This window comes from Patella vulgata, chromosome 4 (assembly GCF_932274485.2).
Source record: "Patella vulgata chromosome 4, xgPatVulg1.2, whole genome shotgun sequence".
In the NCBI taxonomy this organism is placed as follows: domain Eukaryota; kingdom Metazoa; phylum Mollusca; class Gastropoda; family Patellidae; genus Patella; species Patella vulgata.
The window spans coordinates 78,059,039-78,086,435 of NC_065882.2; the positions used below are offsets into that span (position 1 = coordinate 78,059,039).

A 27,397-nucleotide genomic window follows, 5' to 3' on the forward strand; every position below is an offset into this window, starting at 1 on the left:
ACCACACTAAGTAAACAATTAAACTAAACTTAGTAAGGTGACTTTAGCATTCAAAAATATAAACCTATAACTTAATATTATCCATAATATTCGGATTTAAGACACAGTGATCATTTTAAAATCGTGTAGTCTACGGACATAATGGTTTCGAGCTACGTTTGTAATGACCAAACATAACATACCCGACAAGGCGGGAGTAATTAAAAATGGCCGATTCACAAACGGTAAAACAATGGACTAAGCAGGCGCAAAGGACCTTCAGGGTATGTCACCGAACCAAATTAATCAGAAATCGCATTAAACATTTTAAAGATTGTTCGTAAATCACTTTATATACACTCATATTACATGAATATGTGTATTTATGGACAGTATTTGCTTATTTTAAGTTCCCAAAGAATAGTGTTATAGGTCATGTATTCTTTCTAACAAAAATATAATAGTATAGAACTTCGCTATTGAAATCAAAATAACACATGTGATCAACCCAATTCGAATTTTTCTATTCCAACCGAATCCATCGAGGGGGCCAGCTAGACTTTATAAAGAAAGATCACTGGTCGCCACAGTCCCGAGAATTGAATCCGATGGATTACGCTATCTAGAACAGCCTCCCCGAAAAGAGTTATGAAGGGCGCACGATACCTTTTACTTAAAATGAAAAAATAAATAAATAAATAAAACATACGAAAAAACAATTATATTCCTATGTTAGTAATTAGGAATATATTCCTAATATATTCCTATGTTATGAGAATATTATAGATTTAGCACAATGTTATACTTGATACTAAAGTATATCAAATTACTCATGGAGTGTTATATTAATATATATCATCTGTATTACACATCTAGCACAATGTAATACTGGATACTACAGTACATCAAGTTCTACATGTCAAGCATGTAATACATGCCATAATGGCAGCTGTGATGTTACTACTGGTGTTTGTACTGGAGATTGTAAAACAGGGTTTTATGGTACTAAATGTCAACAGAACTGTAGTCAGGGTTGTTTAAGCAATCACTGTTCTAAATCTGACGGTAGATGTAATGACTGTAAACCTGATACAGTTGGTCCATACTGTAACCTAACTTGTGGTACAGAATGTCAACCAATCACAGACCAGACCAGGGTCACGTGTGATAGAAATGGAAGATGTACTAATTGTATACTGGGAAGATATGGTAATGGTTGTGATTTAAACTGCAATACAGGGTGTGGTGGTGGATGTGATAGAGGTACTGGTAGATGTACTAACTGTCGTATAGGAAGATATGGTGATGGGTGTGATGTGGACTGTAGTATAGGATGTGATGCTGGATGTGATAGAAATGATGGTAAATGTATAACTTGTATTAAAGGTAAAACTGGAGACATATGTGATATCAACTGTAATGTTGATTGTACTGTTTGTGATAGAGATGATGTCAATGCGTGTACTGAATGTAAAGATGGAAGATGGGGACCATCATGTAATAAACTATGTAGTATTAACTGTAAATCAGTAGTTGGTACAACTAATGGTAAATGTGATCAGATGGCAGGAAATTGTATAGATGGATGTTCACCTGGTAAAATGGGATTAAACTGTACAACAGGTAAATTTAAATTTGTTTTAACGCGATTATTGTGATAATATTTCTGCAGTAGCTTTTCATACGGGACCCAATGTGTGTCTTGTATGAAAAGATTGTGAAGCAGACAGGGACTTCCCGATGTAAATCATGTGTGGTAACAATATCGATGGTTTACAATAGCATGATGCCTTATTTAGGCCGCACTTGTATTTACAGACAATCCAAACTGAGAAAATAAATGCAGTAACAGTCCATTCTTGTCTTGTGTTTACAGATTGTAAATCGACGGCGTTTTGTATTAATCGTTAAACATACATTATTAAAGAGCTAAATCTGTCTGTTGCAGGTCTTACTTTAGGCCTGAAATGTTATCTTAATTATTAATTAGACATTAAGTAACCTATCCAGACCATAATCAACTCTAGATGGCATCTCTAGTCTGCGATCTTGAGTGGATTATGAGCCGATTTACTACATAACTTTTCTTCACGATTTAACTATTAAATGGATAATCGAGACTATGCTGTTTATCGTACTGACTTTGGTAATGATGATCATCGAGGCTAGTCGGAAATTTCTATCCCTTTGTTGTCGGTTCATAGTGGATCAATTTGAATGAAATTTTCAGCAAACTGCCTTTACATTATCTAGTTTTTAACTATTATAGTGAGAACTGCCAACTCGTTATCGAACCTCCCATAATGTATCTTTAAATATACATAATTTCATATTTATGATATCCCAATACACGCGGTCCCTCTCTGTTTATGGGGGGTGGGGTCACGCGGTGGCTAAATGGGTAAGACGCTGGCTCGCTAGCCTGGAGGTCGGGTGTTCGATCCCTGCATTGGCCGAGAAAGTTCACCCAGATTTTCCGGTGTGGTTCCCCCTTGTCAGTGATGCAGGACGGAGGGCCTGAAAAGGACAGTTGTCTAATCATTCGGATGAAATGAAAAACCGAGGTTCCGTGTGCACATTAGCGTACACGTAAAAGATCCCTTGACAGTTGGAATTCGATATAAGAGTAGGCCATAGTGCCGCTGTCCGAGCAAAATTTCCCTCATAGCACACTGTATGGCGTATACCCGTCTTCATTAGCCCAGTTCGGAGCAAAACAGTAGAACGTTAAACTCCATTTCATTTCATTTAATTTCTCTGTCTATGTACATCAGTCAGTTGGATACTAGGCATTGTAGAAATAACACTATATATTTTCTTTAACAGAATGTTTACCTGTTTCTACAAGAGCACCATTAAGTCCTGTGGTATATGTTGTAATTGGTTTTCTATGCGGTATGCTTAGCACGATAGCTCTCTTCCTGTCATATCATTTCTACAAGAAAAGGTAACATTCGCATTTTTTAATTCCAAATTATTAATTAATTTTGCCGACTATACATCTTAAGGTATCGTATAGTTCCATCCGCCTCCACCACACTTTGAGTGTCATGTACGGCCAAAAGATGTGAGAGCCAAAAGATGCCTGGCATGGATCGTAAAATGACGACCATACAGTACAGCGTTATTCCTTAGGTTTACTCTGTGAGCATTCAACTATGGGCCTTTAACCCCGCCCGAATCCCCAGACACCACTGCGCCACGATGGGGAGAGTTAACGATGGATACCCATCAGCTGCCTCGGTCTAGAGACTGAAACAGACACCGTTCGTCTTTCCTGGAACATCATTCAGAGGTCTTAGTTCTAGGCCCGTAGCATGTTCCTGAAGCAACGACTGCGAGTGTTACAACATCTGAACGTTACTAGATTACGTTACATTTCCTGAACTTATAGCTACGTTATCTACAGACAGGTGAACAGTGGCGTCCAATCAGATATTCTGACACAGCGACCTCCACGGAAACCTTGACATTGAACGAATCTTGACATTGAACGAACCTTGAACTTTGCATCTGATTATCACAGGTAGACATTTTAGCTGGACAGCGCGAGACTTGGTATTCGCGATTATCGATGAATCTGGGTGAATCCCCAATCGAAATTAGTGCCGAAATATGCAGGGTATTACGTGAAGACCTTGATATGTACGTAGTTAACGCGAGGTCAAGCCTTCGTGTTTGAAGATGGGCACGTAGATACTTATATGATGCAATATCGTGGTTGGATGGTCTAGTACTCTTGCTATATAAACAAGGATTTATTACTATACGAGTTTTTCCGAGTTTTAACTATTAGAAAACAAAAGTACAGGTGAAGTGTGAACGAATAGACCAGGTTTACACTACTTCCTATTTTGTTATTTGTTTACTTAGCTACCGCGATACAGACTTATCTCCTTTGTCGCGAAATGTTGTTAACAAACGTTGTTATTAATATTCGCATGCATAGTTTATTTTATTTATTTAATTTGTTTATTTAATTTGAATGCCCTATTGGGTAAGTGCGCAGTAGTTATTGGTGGAAGTTGTGCTCTATAAAACGTAAACTAATAATATACTAAACAGCAAAAAATAAAACTCTGAACTATTTCAAAATCAGAGAGGTATTTTAATCAAATCATTGTAGAAAACGACTTACTAAATGGATAAAAGCATTTGTTTGTGAACAGTATGTTGACACGTTAGTGATTAATTCATCACAATTCCAAGACATTATGAGAAGGTTTAGGGTCTGTACAAAGTCTGTACATCAGTATCTGGTGTGTCCACCGCGAGTGTCAATAACAGCAGCGCAGCGTCTGTACATGGAATGGACCAGACGATTGATGAACGCCATTGGCACCTGGAACCACACTCTCAGAAAAGCCTGGCGCAATCCATCGGCTGTGTTTGGTCTCGGTACGACGTTATTAAGTCTCGACTGAATTTCATCGATGTTCAATCGGGTTTAAGTCCGGACTAAGGGCTGGCCATTGCATAACGTTGACACCGTTCTGCCGTAGAAAGTACCGAGTAACTCTGGCGGTGTGGGCACGGGTGTTGTCATGCTGGAAAACGTTATTTCGATGACGTGCGAAATGTGGTATGACGTGGGGTCTGAGGGCTTAATCGGTGCTGTGATGCCTCCTCCGCTCATTGGACCAAGATTTTGGAACACCAAAGGACCCACTCTCTGGTTCAGGCCGGTTCCACCCCAAACCATTATGCTTGAACCTCCCCATGAGTCTCGTTCCATGACACATTGGTCAGAATAACGCTGGCCACGTCGACGCCATATTCAGGTCCTGCCATCTTAAGTTGATACGCAATACCGACTCTGATCTGTGAATAGAACAGTTCTCCCTTGCGTGTGTCGCCTGTGTGAATGATTCAACCAGGTATGGGGTGCATGTTATAGGGCTGGTCCCGGGGAACAGCACGTGTAGTATGAGTAACATGAAAATCATGCAGAACACATCGCCATCTTAGAAGTCCGGTTGCGTTTTTGAAAACAATTCCTAGTTTCAATTCTGTGTTTGGGAAGGAGCCTTATTGCTCAGGTAAATCTGGAGATGTTGTTACAAATATACAATGAAAACATTTGGCAAGTTTTATGCAATGCGTCTATTCAGAGTAACATACCAACCTGACGTTTCTTTTGCTGCTTGGTATACTTTACAACAAAATTTATTAAATCGTGTGATTATCATCCGATCATTATGATAAAGATCTATATATAGATATTAAGATCAGTTTAGTCCATAACATGACTGCTTGTGGTCTTAATCATTGCCTTCCAAACTATGTTTTATTGTTAAATATAAAGTTTCTTTACTATACATTGAGTCTATCGTTGGAATATATTTCAGGTGCCAATCGAATAAGCAAGACGAAGAAATTGAACCTGATTATGTTTACAGTAACACAGATTTAAACCCGACTAGTTCTACAACAGACGATTCATTAACCACTGGATATCAAAATATTCCAACTAATACACGTAATGTAGACTATGTAAACCAGTCGTTTAATACAGAAGACAACACGAGAAATACGTATGATACATTAGATCACACAGTAGATGATACGCCAAATACGTATACATCTATAGAGTCTAACAAACTCAAAAAGATGTAATACTATATCTTGTAAATAAGAAATATGTATGATACATTAGGTTACACATTAGATAATACATCTACAGTTTGTAACAGAATCAAAGAGATGTTATAATGTATTTTGAATATAAGAAATATGTATGATACATTAGATTACACATTCGATAATACATCTATAGATTCTAACATAATCAAATAGATGTAATAATGTATATTTGATATAATTGTATGAAGTATGATATACTAGGTCATGCATTAAAATTTCCTTTGAGCCACATTCCACCAAGAAGCGCTATTACATTTGTATATTATTTAGTTGTTACTTTAGTATTTCTCGTTAGAAGTTTAGAAATAGAGTTATTGATGTATTTCGATATATGTATATACTCTTCAAAAAAGAAGGGGATATTGAAATGCAAATACCTATGCAAGTTGTGATATGATAAATAGTCATGGACACTTGACATGCTTTGAGAGTATGTTCACAGATGAAGAACTTATCGCCCCAACAGAACCACGGATCTGCATGTGCGACACGCAATAGCGCCATACACGTGAGAGTGGTTCATTGTCAAATTTAACACTTCAAGGAAGGGTTGATGAAAACTGCCGCCTGTTGGCTTATCCTATCCATGTTTGTTTTCCTATCGGTTCTTGCATAAGATTTACTCTTTAGCGTATTTTTGCTTAGTGTGTTACGTTTTATTTGATCGGGAGACGTGTTCGTCAACGTCAACATCAACCGTCAACACTGCAAGAATTGGCCGTGGCACTGCAAGAGGAGTGGGTCAGATTACCCCAAATCGGGATTGGACGGTTGATCAGGAGCATGCCACGACGACTTGCTGAATGTATGGGGATTGGTGGAGCAATTACTCATTATTAAGACAAAAATCAGAACGTCCATTTTTACTTTTGACAGTGTATCGCTTTGCGAGTGAAATGGGGATGTCAGATAAGTCACCCATATGAACTGTTTATGTTCATGTGTAGGCAATTGGCTTGTTATTAACATACACTGACTACCTCTAATGACAACAGCAGTGCATTTCCACAGTATTTGTATTGTTTCTGGATATCCCCTCCTTTTTTGAAGAGTATAGTATCTAGTTTTACTAAAGACGCCTTAAATGTACCATATTCTTAAAATATTCAAGGTATTTCTAATTAGTTGAATTATAATATACGCTTGGTTATGTTATTGAGTTATGTTTTTAGCCCAGTTTTAGTTTCATTCTCGTTCAAAATTACTTTTCAACTACATTTGATTTATTAGCAGATTAAAATGTTTGCATGTTTAGAGGTCGCATTTATACATTTTGTCACGGTCGTATTTCATTAGTGTCACTATGGGTTGCCCAAACTCTGCCGCGTGGCTCGCCCAAACTATTTACCTGTAATATTAAGGCTCGCCCAAACTGTCTACCTTCAATGCACGTGCATACAGGTAGTATATAAACCTGACAATCGGGCAGGTTTAGGAGATGGATTATGACAGTTGGATTGGAGGACTCGATACTGCCATCGGGTACTTGGGTGAGTGAAATCGTTATGCTATTAATTTTGGTGTATTGGTTCCGATGTGCAGGTTTCGTATATTTTACTCATCGTTGTATATTTTGTTAGTATGAGTAAATATTTCATGTATAAATGTTGACTAATTTTACAGGTCCCCTTTTGGGTACCTACTGACGGATGTTAACTGTTCACTCCTGGAGTCGCCGATAAATGGTATCGTCGATGTATGGTCACGCCTCGGCCATCCTGTGACACATTTGTACCTAGAAAGACCCGTTCTAGCAAAGTTTATATTATTTTTTTAATGCCGTTGTCTTTTTAATGCAATGTTATGTTTTATCACTTAACATATAATTGTATATTTACAAATGAATATGTTGTTAACATTACGTTATATTTATCACATTATTTATAGAAATAATATTTATACATGTATAGATGAACAGTTTGTTAATATTGTGCTATAGTATGTTTATAAAATTATTAATAAAACCCAGTATTTGTTTACTGGTAGATGAATACTTTGTTGATATTGTGTCAAGTGGCATGGATTCGTATTCCCGCTTGTACGTGACACGGAGTAGGGTGACCTGTCCGACCTTCTGGGTTTTCTAGGGTTTTTTTTCTTTCCTCCCACTGGTAAAAACCCCTACGCACAAGCGAATTATTGAAATAATAAAATTAACTATGTTATTCCCGAAATGACTTAATTTGTGTCGGGATGATGTTAAATATCTCTCTCTCTCTCTCTCTCTCTCTCTCTCTCTCTCTCTCTTCTATAATATGTTTTATAAATTTATAATAATCTGTCATTTCATATTTATAGGTGAATACTTTGTTGACATGCTATTTTATCTTTGTAAAATGGAATTGTTTGTATATTATATTGTGCAATTTCATTTGAGATTTAAAGAGCAATAACTTTTGAAACATTTAAACCCAAATTAAACATTTCAAAATAATTACAATATAATATATACATATACATCATTATTATTATCATTGTATTATCAATCTTCAATGCCTTCACGTCATTGTTATTGTATGTCTTATAAAAGCTGAGGCGAAATGTGTAGACGGTTCAACAATAGTAATTTCTTCTAGCATCTTTAAACTATTGCGTTGCACCCTATTATAATTACTGTGATGTGAATATACCTACACAAAGGTCCATATTTATATAGATCACCACGCCATACTAGCATGTAATTTACTTCCTCCATTAAAATTAGTTGATGTGAGGTGTATTTTCATCCATTTCATATCGTATTTCAACTGCTTTAAATTCTGTTGGTACTGGTACAGAACATATGGTAAGTTGTATAATTTAAAACTATTCTTATTTGATACAGATGATGGATATGTTCTGTTTGCGTACATACGTATTCTAATTCCTGTCACTTTCTATGTTAAGTATACCAACTCGATTCGAAAAATTAAATAATGCATAAGTGTCTTGTATGAACGTTTACTGTGTAGTTATGTGTATTCATAATACAAAACCGCATCATACATTAGTTTGGTATGTTGAATTTTCAAATAGAAAAATACGTCTTATAAGAAGACAACAGGTGAAATTTACGATATGAACTGTCGTTATATATCGTATTTCATTATTCACAAACTATAAAAAGTCGGACATGTTGTCATATGGGTAAAGACGTAAATAGGATGATGTGTCACATAGACTTTAAGCAATTTATAACTTCCTGGTAAGCAATAGAATTTATTTGATCTATACACAATGGATTGAGCTGGGTTGGATGGCCGAATGGTTAGAGCATGTGCGTTGCATCATATATTTTCTCCGCCCTGAAGAATGTGGTTAAAAATGAATCAGTTGTCAGCTGTTATAATAATATCATCATTTATATTATATTTTAGTTTAGGTAAGTAGTAATTGTTATAATATACTATTCAAAAAAAGTAGGGGATATTTGATTTTTAAGTGTTATTAAAGTCACCTAATGAAACTGACGAAGAAACAAATGACAAAATGAAATGAAGTTCACATTCATCGATTTATTCCAAATGATCGTTAGACTAAGTAAGGCACAGACTGACCATTATAAGGGTAAAATGATACCCGGGGTCAAACAGCAAAGTTACCACAGCATCACAACCAAGTCAGTAACGGGTAAATCCTCCTCTGTTTGCCAACCAAGCATTGATCCGACGTGGCATACTCCTAATGAGACGTCTAAGGTCATTTTGGTCCAGATTGTCCCATTCCTGTTGCAACGCAGCAGCAAGTTCTTGGACATTGACAGGACGTTGTTGACGTTGACGTAACCTCTGTCCAAGCATGTCCCAGACATGCTCGATGGGGGAGAGGTCGGGACTCAGTGCTGGCCAAGGTAATGTGGTGATGTTCTGTTGTTGGAGGTAACCTGTAACGATCCTGGCCCTGTGACATCTTGCGTTGTCATCCTGGAAGATGAAACGGCGGCCATGACGTCGTGCGAACGGCACAACATGGACTGCCAAGATGTTGTCCCGGTAGTACTGGCCTGTAACACGCCCTGCAACAACATGTAAAGCCGTTCTTCCAGCAACAGTGATGCCTCCCCACACCATAACAGAACCACCCCCAAATCGATCATGTCTGATGACGTTAACGTCTTGGAAGCGCTCGTTTCGACGACGCCACACCCTCCTACGTCTGTCCAAAAAATCAACAGTGAACCTTGACTCATCTGAAAACATCACATTGCTCCAGCGTCGATTATCCCAGTGTTGACGATCCCTACACCAACGACGTCTTGCCTGAATGTGATGATCTCTCAAACAAGGGATCACGCGAGGACGTCGGGCGCGAAGGTGACCCCTATGCAGTCGATTCCGAATCGTCTGGCCACTCACTCTCACACCAGTGTCTGTTTGAAGACGAGCGCTGATCTGATTTGCTATGATGACACGATTTCTCAAGGCCAAGGTACGGATAAATCGATCCTGGGCTTGAGTTGTCGCCCTTGGTCGACCTGAGCGTGGTCTGTCCTGTACAGATTGTGTATCACGGTATCTGGACCATAGCCTGCTTATGACAGACTGAGAAACATTCATCGTCCGCGCCACAACCGCCTTTGTTGTGCTGATCTGTAGCATGCCAAGGGCACGTAACCTTTCATTTTGGGTAAGCCGACGCATATCAAAATTTGTTTTCTGGTCACTAAAACAATTAAACTGATGTTTCCACCCTGGAATTCAATGCCACAATGACTGTAACATTCAAAGTCAGAGTCGTGCAAATCTTGGGTTGGACCCCCATGATGATCCCAAGCATCACCTGCATTCCATGCGGTAGCTATTGGTGCGTTTGGGCGTCACATGTAACTGGAAATGTTTCTTCTGTTAGGTTCTATAGTGACTTTTTTCGTAGTCATTTGCATATTTTAGTATTATGCCCCCAAAATCAAATATCCCCTACTTTTTTTGAATAGTATATATACTATTCAAAAAAAGTAGGGGATATTTGATTTTTAAGTGTTATTAAAGTCACCTAATGAAACTGACGAAGAAACAAATGACAAAATGAAATGAAGTTCACATTCATCGATTTATTCCAAAGGATCGTTAGACTAAGTAAGGCACAGACTGACCATTATAAGGGTAAAATGATACCCGGGGTCAAACAGCAAAGTTACCACAGCATCACAACCAAGTCAGTAACGGGTAAATCCTCCTCTGTTTGCCAAACAAGCATTGATCCGACGTGGCATACTCCTAATGAGACGTCTAAGGTCATTTTGGTCCAGATTGTCCCATTCCTGTTGCAACGCAGCAGCAAGTTCTTGGACATTGGCAGGACGTTGTTGACGTTGACGTAACCTCTGTCCAAGCATGTCCCAGACATGCTCGATGGGGGAGAGGTCGGGACTCAGTGCTGGCCAAGGTAATGTGGTGATGTTCTGTTGTTGGAGGTAACCTGTAACGATCCTGGCCCTGTGACATCTTGCGTTGTCATCCTGGAAAATGAAACGGCGGCCATGACGTCGTGCGAACGGCACAACATGGACTGCCAAGATGTTGTCCCGGTAGTACTGGCCTGTAACACGCCCTGCAACAACATGTAAAGCCGTTCTTCCAGCAACAGTGATGCCTCCCCACACCATAACAGAACCACCCCCAAATCGATCATGTCTGATGACGTTAACGTCTTGGAAGCGCTCGTTTCGACGACGCCACACCCTCCTATGTCTGTCCAAAAAATCAACATCACATTGCTCCAGCGTCGATTATCCCAGTGTTGACGATCCCTACACCAACGACGTCTTGCCTGAATGTGATGATCTCTCAAACAAGGGATCACGCGAGGACGTCGGGCGCGAAGGTGACCCCTATGCAAACGATTCCGAATCGTCTGGCCACTCACTCTCACACCAGTGTCTGTTTGAAGAAGAGCGCTGATCTGATTTGCTGTGATGACACGATTTCTCAAGGCCAAGGTACGGATAAATCGATCCTGGGCTTGAGTTGTCGCCCTTGGTCGACCTGAGCGTGGTCTGTCCTGTACAGATTGTGTATCACGGTATCTGGACCATAGCCTGCTTATGACAGACTGAGAAACATTCATCGTCCGCGCCACAACCGCCTGTGTTGTGCCGATCTGTAGCATGCCAAGGGCACGTAACCTTTCATTTGGGGTAAGCCGACGCATATCAAAATTTGTTTTCTGGTCACTAAAACAATTAAACTGATGTTTCCACCCTGGAATTCAATGCCACAATGACTGTAACATTCAAAGTCAGAGTCGTGCAAATCTTGGGTTGGACCCCCATGATGATCCCAAGCATCACCTGCATTCCATGCGGTAGCTATTGGTGCGTTTGGGCGTCACATGTAACTGGAAATGTTTCTTCTGTTAGGTTCTATAGTGACTTTTTTCGTAGTTATTTGCATATTTTAGTATTATGCCCCCAAAATCAAATATCCCCTACTTTTTTTGAATAGTATATTATGCCCCCAAAATCAAATATCCCCTATTTTTTTTGAATAGTATATATTATATTATACATTTTCATTCTAAAATGAGATTTAAAGAGCAATAATGTTTGACACAATAAAACCCAAATTAAACATTTCAAAATAATTACAATATTATAATATATACATATACTTCATTATTATTATATCACTGTATTATCAATCTTCAATGCCTTCGTGTCATTGTTAATGTATGTCTTGAAAAGCTGAGGTGAAACATGTAGATAATTCAATAGATTTCTTTTAGCATTGTTAACCCTTTTTTTATATATATATGCGCTGCGCCCTATTATAATAATTCGCTGTATTGTGAAAATATATGCACAAAGCTCTCTCTGTATGTATATGTATATATATATATATATATATATATATCACCATACTTCCTCCTTTAAAATTAGGTGATGTGAGGTGTAAGTTCATCCATTTTATATCGTATTTAAACTGCTTTTAATTCTGTTCACACTGGTACAGAACATGTGGTAAGTTTTATAATTTAAATCTTTTATTATTTGATACAGATGATAATGTTCTGTTTGCGTACATACGTATTCAAATACCTGTCACTTTTTATGTTAAGTATACCAACTCGATTCGAAAAATTAAATCATGCATATGTGTCTTGTATGAACGTTTACTCTATAGTTATGCGTATTCATAATACAAAACCACACCACACATTAGTTTGGTATGTTGAATTTTCAAATAGAAAAATACGTCTGATAAGAAGACAACAAGTGAAGTTTATGATATGAACTGTCGATGTATATCGTTATTAGTACTATTTCATTATTCACAACCTATAATAAGTCGGGCATGTTGTAATAGGCTGAACGTTGACAAACATGTAAATAGACCGATATTGGTAAGCAATACAATTTATTTGGTCTATACACAATGGATTGAGGTGGGTTGGATGGTCGAATGGTTAGAGTGTGCGCGTTGCATCATAAGGACCGACATTGAGTCAGCTGGCGTGGTCGCCTATCCAGCCCCGTATGTTTTCTCCGGGTCCTCCGGTTTCCTCTCACTGCTAAAGACACCTACGGGCAGGCGCATTATTGAAATAAAATACAACCGTATGTTAGTCCCGAAATGAATTAGTTTGTGTCGATTGAACTTTACCCCCTCTCTCTCTCTCTCTCTCTCTCTCTCTCTCTCTCAAACGTCTTTATTTATCAGTACAATATGTTTATCTACTTCCCGCCCAACTTAATACATATTTTTATAATTGTCCCACAAAAGAAATTATTGAAAGGAAAATAAAAAAAATTGGCTTGAAATAACGAGAGGTAACGTTGTTGGATTGGGTGTGAATACAACTACATAGATTGACAAATAGGGAATGTTTGATATTGTAGTTTTAAATACAAGTACACGGTTGATTTATTATCCAAGCAATGCTGTGTAGTGTCTGGAACTTACATCCCACTTCTACTCGTTGCCACTGGCAACCTTTGATAAAACTGTCCTGTTTAATTGCAATACATGCTTAAAAGTATCCGTGTATCAGAAATGTACAGAAAGAGTACTGATCATTTCTGATACACGGATAATTTTATACCGTTTTAGATATCTATCAAGCAATAAGTAGCTGACGTTCAGTCCGACCCAGATCGCAATTGATAACGAGGCTCTAACCAATGTACATGAAACAACTAGTCAAAATCATAGTAACAAAACAAAATGGGGGGGGGGGGGACTACATGGCAGTTCAAAAACATATACAATGACATTAAATTAACATAACAACATATTACAAAAATCAATTATTATACATACCAATTGGCATCTATTTCATAATTTGGTTTGATTTATATTAATATGCAAAATATATAAATTAGAATATTGAATAATTATTTTAATTAATTGTAATGATAGAAGGTGCATTTCTCTTGCTGGACACTTCACAGGCATTGAAAATAAGCAGGATGAAAAAAAAAACGCCTAGAAAGTCATAAACTTTATTACAAATAAATTTCAACGGAAGAACCATCCGCCGATGCATGCTTTCACCAGGAATGACCCACGTTTCGCATTTCCTTTACACTACATTTAATAATATAGCAGTCCTCTACGCCATAGACATTGTTTTGACGATGTGGTCTAAACAAACACGTGATTGTTTTACGCTCAGAGTATCATAGCAAGACGCACGTGTAAATACTACTCAGGTCGTCTCTCCACTGCGAAATCATTCTACCATGAAATGTAACGTGAGGCTCAGAAAGGGATAAATAATGAAAGAACAGAAAGTATTTGTCACTTTTCGGTTGAAACGACTCGATAATAAATACTATTTTTCACATTTTGCTTCACAATACTCGATAGAAATGTGATGTAAGTAACTTATTAGCACCTTTCCTTGGTGTATCGGTGAATATCAGGACAGTTTTGGCCGGGAGCCGCCTCGGCTGGGCCCCTCGACCAAAACTGTCCTGATATTCACCGATACACCTCGGAAAGTGTGCTAATAACTACTACATACACTAATCTCAAGCGAAACATATAACATAGAAGTGTCACTGGTTATAAAACGCCACTCCCTTCAACAGAATATATATTGTGACGGTTGGATAGTCTGGATATTTAACGCGTGCGCGTGACATCACAAGGTCTGTCATTGAGTCAAGTGACGTGGTTTCGAACGCTTGAACGTGACAAGGAGTAGGGTCGAACCTCTACGGGTACTCCGGCAAACGAATTATTGAAAAATAATTGAACCATATGCATAGCATCCTCGGTATCCCCAGTGTTTTCATTCCGTTCTACTCCACTTTACCCTGGGTTTCCACGATTTCAAATTATCTGCTCTGGCCTTGATTGTAGATAAGGTCTACGAACCAATCAAGAAACAGTTTACAAACCAGTCGTTTCGCCTTTCCTTTTTATAAGGGTAATTAACCAAATTAATATCCATTTACTGAATGATTTATGTAAATAATGTATATATTTCCAATTCATTTATATTTAATTGTGTTATTAAAATGTAGTATCTTTCTCTCGTTTGAAATTTATATAACATCTATATGTTTGACTTTTGTTATTATTATTACTTTCGTTCTTTATCTGAAATGTTTCATTCTGTTACGTTTATTATTATTGAAATTATACTTGGCAATTTGATCAGGTCTTCATTAATTTCATATTATATAATTTGTTGTTAGTAAGTACGCATTTAGAATAATTTGAACTTCTCTCATTTAGGCTAACTCCTAAACTTGTCCGATGACAGTTACTCTCCTTTGCCAACTTCCTTTTCAATTAACGATGCATGGGATTGGTCGATAAAAATAGCACAATCATCAAGGGCGAATAATTTGAAAACGTGTCTCCCCCATACCCGGGGGTTAGTGGAGTAGAACGGAATGAAACCACTGGGATACCGAGGATGTATGCATATAAGATTATGCGCATGTGGATATCTAGAGGTACTACGTATTTATCAACGAATATCTCACATATAATATACACAGTGCAAGACTTTGGTCCTTAAGACAGTATTGGGTGTTTGAAAAATTGTTAGTTTACTCTTGCTATAGAATCAAATCTCACGTACTAATAAAAGTGGACGACATGTTTATATGTAAAAAACAGTGATATTTTGGCAAAATCCTAAACATTGTCTAAATATCCATCAAATTCTATCTGTTTATGACATATGGTTGGTAGACCATATTGTTGGTAGACCAAATAAGGTAATGTTCTCCCCCATGGTCTTGGGAAATGGGAGGTTTATTCCATATTTAGGATGGCAGAAATTAGGAGTTATAAAAGATGTTGAGCGAGACTCATCAGAGCTCACCCAGGTATTCGGAGCAGCTATCACTTATTGAGAACGAGGAACCTTCGAAGCCAATCCAGCTTAACAATAAAGTTGTAGAAACCATTTAACCTGTAGTTTTATATATTACGATCACGAAGTAAACACAACAAGGAAGTCCAACAAGAAAGACATTTCTTTATATGTATTCATTATTTAACGACATACACGGTCATCGAGAAAGGTACTCAAATATCTATACATATTTCCACCAGTGATTGCGGTAAAGAGAATAGAAGGGCTATATTATTCTTAAATAACTAGTGACGTATTACGATAGAAATAGATGAATTTAATTGTCGGTAGCATGTTAACACCAACCAGATTTATTATATTTATGATTCCATTGAGTATTAATCGCATCGCTATTTACATGCACAACCATTTCTTGTATAAGATGGCTGATTTAAAAAAAATAATAATAATAATCCTATATACAGGGCGATGTCGATGTTGGCTTAATTATTAAGGGTTTTTTTTCTTTTAGGATACTGTTTTTAAAATTCACAATACTTGAATTTTAAAATAATTAAATTCGACTATTTTGTTTATCTTAACCTTGAAGAATGTGGTTAAAAATGAAAGTGAATCAGTTGTCAGCTGTTATAATAATAATATCTTTATTATTATATTTTAGTTTAGGTAATTATTATAGTATTTATATAGAATTACAAAATCTAGTTTAGGTAAGTAGTAATCTTTAATATGTTATACATGTAGTATTTTTATAGAATTATAAACTACATAAACTAGATACTTTTGAGAATAATAAATGATATATTTTAATTCAGTAGCCATGTACCAGCGCCTCCTAGGTTAGGCAGGTGTCCCCTACTCTCTGTCTCGTGCGATCCTATGATCTAAACTTCACGCGTTAAATTTACATCAGTCATGTAAGAGTAAAATAGACATCATTCGCCAAGTATGCACTCGATTTATTATTAGTATCATCTCATAACGGTGAAAAAATATACTTTTAACACTGTATATAATGTGATACAAGATACATACCAGTAACATAACACTCGTGTATTTTACAGCATTAGATGTTTGTAAAGATACAGACAACATCAACTGTCAATCATGTGGTAATACTGGATATCCTAGAGATGAGTTTTATAGACAGAACTGTATGAAGTCATGTGGTGTTTGTAAAGGTAATACGTTGCATGTAATAAACCACGAAGTTGTAAATCAATAAAGTTGTGTTATTCTGAATATTATACCTTTACTTTTAAAAATCATTTAAAATACAGATGTGACGTCACCCTTTGATGTTGGCGTACCATTATTTCAAATAATCTTACGGGAACTTGCCAATCGTACATTATTTATACTATTGAAATATTGGACTCGTGTGACGTGTTTCGATCTAAAACCACGTGCGGAGTGTCTGTATTTTAAGTCATTTAATGGTCTCAAGCTTAAGACATTGCGTAATATATTGTAAAACCACTCGGGCCTCACTGCCCTCTTGTTGCTACAATATATTACGCAATGTCTCGCTCTCAACCATTAAACAATACTTAAGAATATTATCAGGTAATACTTGTTTATTGTATTGAGTAATTTAAATAGGTAAGTTATCGCATTTGTAATTGGATCTTGAAAATAGCTTTCATCACTAACGTCAGCTATTAAAATAGTTCCTGATCACCATACATGTAATAACATAATTCAAGAATATGTTGTTACCGGTCCGGACATAAACAAAGAGAGAATCTACAGTGTCATACATTCTGAACTTATTGAACTCGTTTGTTTTTCTGTAAACATTATGGTCGACATTTTTAAATAAAAACAACAATTTACATATTGTTTTAAAGTTGTGTGTTACAAGTTTTATTTACATGTACATGTTGTATTTACATATTGTATTTACAACATGTATGTGCATGTTGTGTTTACAGGTACAAACATTGCTATTGGCAAACCAACGGGGCAGAGTTCTAGGTATGATTATAGATCAAATTCAAGTAATGCTGTAGATGGTAATACTGATAATCATTGGGAGAATGGTCACTGTACACATACAAACAATAACAATGGTAGTGACTGGTGGTGTGTTGATCTACAACAGATTTATAATATTGACATCATCAAACTATTTAACAGAGATATCAGTAAGTGTTTCTTCTGCTATAGTCCGGATTTTTGGGATAGATGTATCTGAGCCTGGTTTTTCTCTGAAATTTGGAATAAACTTTTCACGTGATTTTATCTAATATTTACAAAATTCTCAGAAATAATTGAATGGTGGATATTTTGCCCCTCGTGGGTATTATCCGGGTCATCGAACCATATGTTAGTCCCGAAATGACATAGTTTATGTCGAGTGGACGTTTTGCACACCTCCTAAGTAATGACAACTGTATAATTTCTAACCAATTTCTATTTAATGACAAAACTTGTCATTACTAAAAGGCCCGGGTTCATAATTAAGTCAACGATATCGTCTTACTACTGGTATGTGACAACACCTTTTTATATAGATTTAAAAACCATTACGATCACAAATGTAGCACACCAATCCTAAGCTAGTAATCGATCGTATAGTCGTATTTAATTCATTTAGCGGAGATTTAATAGATTTGAGAACTAGAAAAGTTCTGGTGATCAGTGTAATGAATCGTGAGTTATTTTATGTAAATATTGATCAGTATGATGTTATATTATATTTTCTAGTTAAAGGGAGATTACAGGGGTTCGAGATAAAGATAAGTTCTAGTGGTCAATGTAATCAAACAGGATTTACATCAGCTACATCATGTTATAAAGATACAACATCAACAATACAAGATATATATACAATAGATAGATGTAATCAACCTACATCAACTAGTATATCTGCTAGAACAGTATATGTCACTGTTTCAAGTCAACCACTTGCTTTATGTGAAGTTCAGATATTTTCTGGTAAGATGTAATAAAGAAGAACACAAACATTTCTGAAATCATGATGTAGTGCAATCATACACTGAATGCGTCGTTAATGGCCTTCTCTACTGTTAAATACCTGTTACCAGAAAGGTACCAATACAATAACTAATATCTCCGTTTCGGAGAGGGTAGGCTGGGGTGTTATTATTCATAACACCGATTACTTTGAATGTTTGTTTCGTTTGAACTTTTTTGTGGCAGGGGTGGTGTGGGGTCTGATTGTTGGTGAGCACATTATTAGTAAATATAGAAGTTGATAAACATGATACAAAACCAACAACCCTACTGAAGATATTGACATGGATATTATTTTAGAAATTAAAAGCAAATAACATAACCTCTATTATATTCTACCATTTTAAACAGCTACACCCACAGTCAATGTTGCTCTTCGTCAACAATTAGTACAGCAGAGTTCTACAAACTATGGTGGTGTTGCTTCTAGAGCTGTAGATGGTGATACTAATAGTGATTTTGATAATGGTAAATCATGTACTCATACACTGGAAGTACGGTCTGGTTGGTGGTGTGTTGATTTACAACAGTTGTATTATTTCAATCAAATTATAATATATAACAGACAGAACACAAGATGTAAGTATATCTTTAAACTTATAATCAATATTTGCAATTCCAAACATGAAACAAATGATAGCCACGAAAAGCGTGGATATACACCAACACGGCAGATATATGTTTGAAAGGATAGCTTGCATGTTGGCTAAATTTCATAAAGATCTAGGATCCTTCAAGATATGTTATCTCTGTTGTGTTCACAAGCTTTTCATGACAAATGATATACTATATCTATGTAACTGAAAATCTTCGATTCATGAAAATCAACATGGTCATTTCTTTTAAATTCCAATGCTTCAAAAGGGTTAATCTTCAGATAGTCCTATTGTTTAGGACTGTTAAAATATGAAACCTCTATCGCTCTAATATTGTTTTATGATAGGGGTGACTAACTCTGGAACAGGGGAGGGGGGGGACTTCATCCTCTTATGACCCATGTTCGTCACACAGAATTTACGGAAAATCCGCCAAACCCTTTAAGTATATATGTCAACTTATAGTAATATAGATAGATGTAGATGTGGAATATAGAGTGGAGATATATTGCGAGTTCGAATTATCAAAAACGAATGAATTGTGTTTGTTTAAATGAGACGATTTCTATTTATACTATAAATTATTATTTCGGTCAATTAGATAACTACCTTCTTTGCGTACATTATAAAAGTTTATCGCTGTATTCAGTTGGTAAGCTCTGAAAAGCTTTAGTGTCTTTATTAAAGGTAACACGAGTCACTAATTTGTAGCCAAGAGCATGCAACAATTGAACTAGATATGATTTAAATAGGGGGCCATTATGTTCTTGGTTTGGAATAGGCTAGTGAATTCATAACTAATCTAGAAAAAAACAACAAATAAGATTTAGATATTTAGCTTGCAAATTAACAATACAAAATAAATATTCATTCAATATGTATGTCTTTAAAGTTTCAATCCATTCACCTCTGGCACAATGATACGTCTCGAATATAATTTAACTGGATTTACAACACGTAACCACCATTATGTGAGATTTTATTTCCAGAAAATTACTATTCACCTATTTAGAAAACGACTAGATCTATGTTTATAAGTCATTTTAACATACATTATGCAAGAGCTAAATCTGCCTATTGTAGGTCTTTCTTTAGGTCTGAAATGTTATCTAAATTATTAATTAGACATTAATTAACTTATCCAGACCATAATCAACTCTCGATGTCAACGCTAGCTTGCGATGTTTACTGGATTAGGACCCCATTTGCTGCTTCACTTTCATTATTTCTTGATTTAATCATGGAATGGATAATCGACACTATGTTTTTTATTGTACGGACTTTAGTAATGATGATCGAGGCTAGACCGAAAATTCAATCGCTAAAATCTCGGTTCAGGGTGGATCGATTTGACTGAAATTGTCAGCAAATACCCTTTACATTATCTTGTTTTTAACAATCATAATGAGAACTGTCAGCTCTTTGTCTAATCTCTTATATTGTATCTTTAAAGGAACGCAGGGAGGTATATTAAATATATACTATACAATACAATACACAGCGAGATTCATTACTTATACACCACACCGAGAAGGGAAGTAGCAAGAATTCAATCGCTATGAAGATAATGCTATTTTATGCTTGAGTTTCTGATTGGTTTATTTTCAGGGTGGGATAGACTACAAGGATTTGAGATAAAGACAAGTTCTAGTGGTCAGTGTAGTGGACAAGGACTTCAATTAGCAACATCATGTTATAAAGATACAACATCAACAATACAGTCTGTTTATAATGTAACTGGATGTAATCAAGGTTCATCTACATCATTTTCTGGTAGAACTGTCTATGTTAGCAGCATTAACGACACCCTAACATTGTGTGAAGTTGAAATATTTGCTGGTAATTATAGTGTTTACACTACTTTCAGATTAATAAGGCCAGTTTCCACTTCCTTATACAATAATATCAGGAACAATAAACTAACTACGCACGTAACTCATTATTGAAGAATGTAAGAATAAATTGTGATAGCTATGTGAATTCAAAATGACGTAATCTCTCTTTCAATTGACTCGAATTTCCTTGGATTGTAAATGTTGGCTTAGCAAACTGAATTTATCTTTAGCTTTCGACCAGAAAGGTAATAGTGTAGAACTTTTCTATTGAAATCAAAATGACACATCATATCAACATAATTCACTTCGTTGCTTGGCATTTAGTAATTAAAAGAGTAACACACTAAAACACTATTCATGGAATAACAATTACTGGTTTATATCAATATTCAACATTTCGACGATGATACTTTTGTCTTTATCAAGCATGTGTATATGGTCGTTAGAACGTTGAATGTTAATAAACCAGTAGTTGTTATTCCAGTTCAGAATATATTCTGGTCCTATCACCTGTTTTAGAAAGCGTAGGCATATATTGCCCAGTGATGTTAAACTTGGTATGTTAATACTATATTGCTATACATAGAGCTAGAATTAGTAGAATAGTGCAATCGATTGGGACAGTTACCTTGGCTTGGATTTGGTTCGGGGGTGGGCAAATGTTAGATATCCATCATTATTACTGTGTTTGAATCCAGGGTAACGGCTTATCAAGTGACCAATCAAGCCATAAACTGCCTGGTCAATCTCGACTATCAGGATGCAGAGGAGGGGTTTTCACTAACTGGGATAGAAAGCAGTGGTCGTTCATAGAAAGAAATCTTTTTGGCCGAGAGGGACCATGTAGTGGGCATTAGTTCTAGACTTCTTCAACTTAGACTGCAAAGTATAAATTTTATAGTTTTCTGCATTTCCTATATAAACAAGGATTTAGAACCACACGGTAATTGCGTGCCATATTTGGCAGTGGGAAAAACGTCCGGAAAATTGGTTTAACGTTATGATACCAAACATTTTATGACTTGTACACGTATGCCTTAATGAAAAGGGGGCCTCGGTGGCTCCGTGATTAAAACGTTAGCTGGCTAACAAAGAGATCCGCAGTTTGATTCCTGCATTGGCCGAAAACGTTCATCGGAATTTCTGGCATTGTTCCTCCTTTTCAGTGGTGCAGGTCGGAGGGCCTAATAAAGGACAGCGTATAGTCGTAAGGATGGGGCAAAAAGCCTAGGCCCTGTGTAGAAACTGGCGGGCACGTAAAAGAACCTTTCACATTTGGACCAGAACAGTATGAACATAAAGAGCATTTCATTTCATCATCTATATTACAGATCTAGCACAATGTAATACTGGATACTACCGTACATCAAGTTCTACATGTCAACCATGTAATACCTGCCTTAATGACAGATGTGATCCTACAACTGGTGTGTGTACTGGAGATTGTAAAACAGGTTTTTATGGTACCAAATGTCAACAGAGCTGTAATGAAGGTTGTTTAAACAATCAATGTTCTAAATCTGATGGTAGATGTACTGACTGTAAACCTGATACAGTTGGTCAATACTGTAACCTTACTTGTGGAACAGAATGTCAACCAAGAACAGACCAAACCTTGGTCACATGTGATAGAACTGGTAGATGTACTAACTGTATTGTAGGAAGATATGGTGATCGATGTGACATGAACTGTAATACAGGATGTAGTGGTGGATGTGATAGAGATGATGGTAAATGTACATCTTGTATAAAAGGTAAAACTGGAGGCAAGTGTGATATCAACTGTAATACTGATTGTACTGTTTGTGACAGAGATAATACCAACTCTTGTACTGAATGTAAAGATGGAAGATGGGGACCATCATGTAATAAACTATGTAGTATTAACTGTAAATCAGTAGTTGGTACAACTGTTGGTAAATGTTATCAGATGACAGGAAATTGTCTAAATGGGTGTGTACCTGGTAAAATAGGATCTAACTGTACAACAGGTAAAATTAAATTTATTTTTACATAATTATTGTTACAGTATTCCTCCAATAGCTCTTCATATGGGTCCTACTAGTATTTAAGGCCCACAGAAACGTGTAGGAATGGTCCCATGTAAAAAAAATGCTTTGTAATAATACCATTTTGTCACGATAGCATGATGAATGTTTATCTTGTTTTTACAGATTGTGAAGCGGGTCGTTATGGTGAAAACTGTGACAGTAAATGTGGTAACTGTGCTGATGAAACACCATGTGATATCATTACTGGTAGTTGTGGACTGGCTGGTTGTACTGATGGCTTTCAAGGTCCCACTTGTCATGGTAAACTACTTTTATACATCACTTTTTCTGCTATCGAAAATAGGTTTTTAACCATATATATTCTGCTAACTTACAATTCATAGATATATATGTCGAATTGTTAAGATACAGATTTTGTATCCACCAGTATACTATATATATAGGTAAATACAACTCCCAGCTAATATATATATATATATATATATATATATATATATATATATATATATATATATATATATATAAACTAATTTAAAGAACGACACCAAAATACTTATTTGACGGCAGTGTCGAAATAACACTATGATTTTGTCTTTAACAGATAGTGTACTTCTCTGTGCATGTACACCATTAAGTCCTGTGGTATATGTTGTAATTGGTCTGCTATGTGGTATACTAGGCTCAGTAGCGGTTTTTCTGTCATATCATTTCTATAAGAAAAGGTAACATTTATTAATTAAAATTTATTCATTGATGCATACAGGCTAACATCTTAACGTATCGTATAGTTTCATCAACCTCCACCTGACTTGGTTTAAAAATGGCGAACGTGAGCCTTGTGTGTTATATTCTAAAGTTTATTTTGATACGCCAACTTTTTATCGTAGTGGGATACGACTGTCACTCCTGACCGCCACATAGAGTTGTTCCCCTCTGTGGATGGCTCAATGGTCAGCGTGTACGCGCTGTATCATAAAGGTTGTCATTGAGTCAACTGGCGTGGTTTCGGTTCCCCGGTTGTATGTGACAAGGAGTAGGGTCGCCTGTCCAACCTCGTGATGTTTATCCGGGTCCCCCGGTTTCCCCCCACTGCTAAAGACCCTACGCGCAAACGAATTATTGAAATAAAAATTAAAAAACATACGTCAGTCCCGAAATGACCTAGTTTTGTCGAGTGGACGTTAAACCCCATTTCTCTCTCTCTCTCTCTCTCCCTCTGTTACGAAATGCTGTTGGCACATGCTTGTTATGCATTAGGGAAATTTTGATATATTAGAAACTGTTTAGCCCGAAACATCGCTGCTGGTGGACTTATATTCCATTACCTGTCAATCTTTGTTTGAGTGTTAAACTTGATGTTTCTTTATTATACTATGGAATATATTTCAGGCGTCAATCTAAAAAGCCAAAAGAAGACATTGTTCCTGATTATGTTTACAGTAATACAGATTTGAACCCGACTACTTCTACAACAGATGATACATTAACCACTGGATATCAGAATATTCCAACTAATACACGTAACGTAGACTATGTAAACCAGTCGTTTAATACAGAAGACAATACGGGGAATACGTATGATACATTAGATCACACAGTAGATGATACGCCTAATACGTATACATCTATAGATTCTAACAAACTCAAATAGATGTAATAATGTATATTTTATATAATTGTATAAAACATGATTATTACCTTTCTATACGCCCACATTTTCATGTGGACGTATATGCCGTCACCCCTGTTCGTCCACATATTGGCATGTATCGGACCATGACTTCATGGATTATGGCCCCTGATTGTACGAAAAATCACGTTTTTAGCTCGTGGACACTCTAGCGGTCACCATTTGCACGCTTATAACCCAAAGATCTTGGTTCGTTTCGATATTAGCGGATATCGGATCGTAACTTTCTGAATTATGGCCCTTGATTGTACGAAAAATCGCGTTTTTACCTTGTGGTACCTCTAGAGATTACAATTATTATCTGATTTCAAAAACCGTTCGAATATATCACCGTCACACCGTAATACTGGTCGAGTTCGAATTTTGTGACAATCGGGTCAAAACTGTCGAACCAATTGGACGCCCCTCGTACGCAAATAGTGTACAAAATATGGTATATCAGGGTTGTGGACCCTCTAGAGGCCATAATTTTTATCCGATTTTTATGAAATTTTAAATCTATTTTTATATCACAACGATCATGGTTCTTGTCGGTAATCGCGCATATCTGAACGTAAGTTCCAGGGTTATAGCCCCTGATTGTTCGAAAATCGCATTTTAGCTTGTGGACCCGCTAGAAGACACAATTTGTACTCAATTTTAAAAATAGTATAATTATTTCGCCATTACACATTAATGATGTTTCTGGATTATGGCCCCTAATTGTACGAAAAATCGCTTTTGTTTTTAGACTGTTCTCTATCCATCCCTTGCAAAATATGGGCGTATCTTGCCTGGCACCGCTCGTTATATTATCGAGTTATTACTTTAGTATTTCTCGTAACAAGTTCAAGTAAAGAGTTATTGATTTATTTTCCATATTATGTGTCCCTTGTCTGTAGATATTTAATGATTGCCATATTATTATGTTTAAAGTACTGAAAAATACATTATGCTAGAGATAAATCTGCCAATTGCAGGTCTTTCTTTAGACCTGAAATGTTATCTAAATTATTAATTAGACATTAATTAACTTATCCAGACCATAATCAACTCTAGATGTAATTAACAGACTGTGGTATTTACTGGATGAGAACCTGGTCTGCTGCTGATTAAATAAAAAAAATGGATAATCGAGACTATGTTTTTTTACCGTACCCACTTTAGTAATGGTGATCGAGGCAAGGCCGAAAATAAATTCAATCGCGTGGCTAAGTAGGTAGGACGCTGGCTCGCTAGCCTGGAGGTCGTGTGTTCGATCCCTGCATTGGCCGAGAAAGTTCATCCAGATTTTCCGGCGTGGTTCCCCCTTGCCAGTGATGCAGGACGGAGGGCCTGAAAAGGACAGCTGTCCAGTCCTTCGGATGAGCCGAAAAACCGAGGTCCCGTTTTAATTGGAATGCACGTGAAGGATCCCCTGGCAGTTGGAATTCGATATAAGAGTAGGCGATAGTGCCGCTGCCCAAGCAAAATTTCCCTCATAGCACACTGTATGGTGTATGCCCGTCTTCATTAGCCCAGTATAGGAGCAGAACAGTAGGACGATAAACCACATTTCATTTCATTTCAATCGCTAAATTCTCGGTTCAGGGTGGATCAATTTGACTGAAAATTTCCGCAAATTCCCTTTACATTATCTAGTTTTTAACATTTATAGAGAGTACTGCAAGCTTTTTTATATAATCTCCCATAATTTATCTTTAAGGTATTTCTAATTAAATTAAATTAAAATATACCGTTATGTTATTGAATTAAATTAAAAAACACAGTTTTGGAATTATGTTATCTAACTGTATGAATTAGAGGTCCTTAATATGTGTATCTGATCTAATAAATAGTAATTAATGTATATATATATATATGACATCTAATAAATACTGTTTTATGTTTATATGTATATGCCATACAATTAATACTTGACAGATTACTAATTGATGTATATAATGTACATGTCGTGTAATGAATACTAATTGATGGATATATGTATATCGATGCGTTATTGGCGAAGGAACAATCATGCCAAGTTGAATGCTGAAGGAAATGCAATTTTCGGAGCCACGGGTGTATTCGAAATGCGTGGCCCCAAGAATGACCAACAAGAAGTACACAACGAGTAGCTCTCGGGGGAACAGTTCCTGGTCTAACAAAAATAATAGATATTTAACAGGGGATATATTTATGTGCAGACCTATGTCAAATTCATAAATAATTATATAATTTAGCGAATAAAAAGTTTGCATGCTAGACATATTGAATTTGGGGAAACATTTATATGTATCTTATTTTTGTTTTTTACTAAATTGTCATGTTTTATCACTTAAAATTATACTTTATTGTTATGTTTTACCAATTAAATTAATTCTATACTTACAGATGAATACGTTGTTATCACTATGCTATATTATATTTATTAAGAGAAATCAGTATTTG

At 36.4% G+C, this 27,397-nt stretch overlaps 1 protein-coding gene and 1 long non-coding RNA gene across 2 annotated transcripts; both read left to right on the top strand.

The window, feature by feature from the left end:
• Positions 1-975: 975 nt before the first annotated feature.
• LOC126819401 (uncharacterized) lies at positions 976-7,830 on the top strand. The gene is made up of 3 exons (XR_007679610.2): positions 976-1,602; positions 2,806-2,926; positions 5,328-7,830. It is a non-coding gene; the product is annotated as an uncharacterized LOC126819401 (long non-coding RNA).
• Positions 7,831-18,524: 10,694 nt separating this feature from the next.
• LOC126818073 (multiple epidermal growth factor-like domains protein 10) lies at positions 18,525-27,350 on the top strand. Its single transcript, XM_056100311.1, has 8 exons — positions 18,525-18,531; positions 18,586-18,816; positions 19,207-19,434; positions 21,060-21,290; positions 22,618-23,277; positions 23,461-23,598; positions 23,900-24,020; positions 24,688-27,350. The coding sequence occupies exons 1-8, from the start codon at positions 18,525-18,527 to the stop codon at positions 24,947-24,949; spliced, it is 1,878 nt and encodes a 625-aa protein (XP_055956286.1). The 3' UTR covers positions 24,950-27,350.
• The last annotated feature ends 47 nt before the right edge of the window (positions 27,351-27,397 follow it).

Coding starts and splice junctions, on each gene's coding strand:
- LOC126818073 (XM_056100311.1), top strand. Junction 23,599..23,899: donor TCAAGGTCCCACTTGTCATG/GTAAACTACTTT, acceptor TGTCTTTAACAG/ATAGTGTACTTCTCTGTGCA. Junction 24,021..24,687: donor TATCATTTCTATAAGAAAAG/GTAACATTTATT, acceptor AATATATTTCAG/GCGTCAATCTAAAAAGCCAA.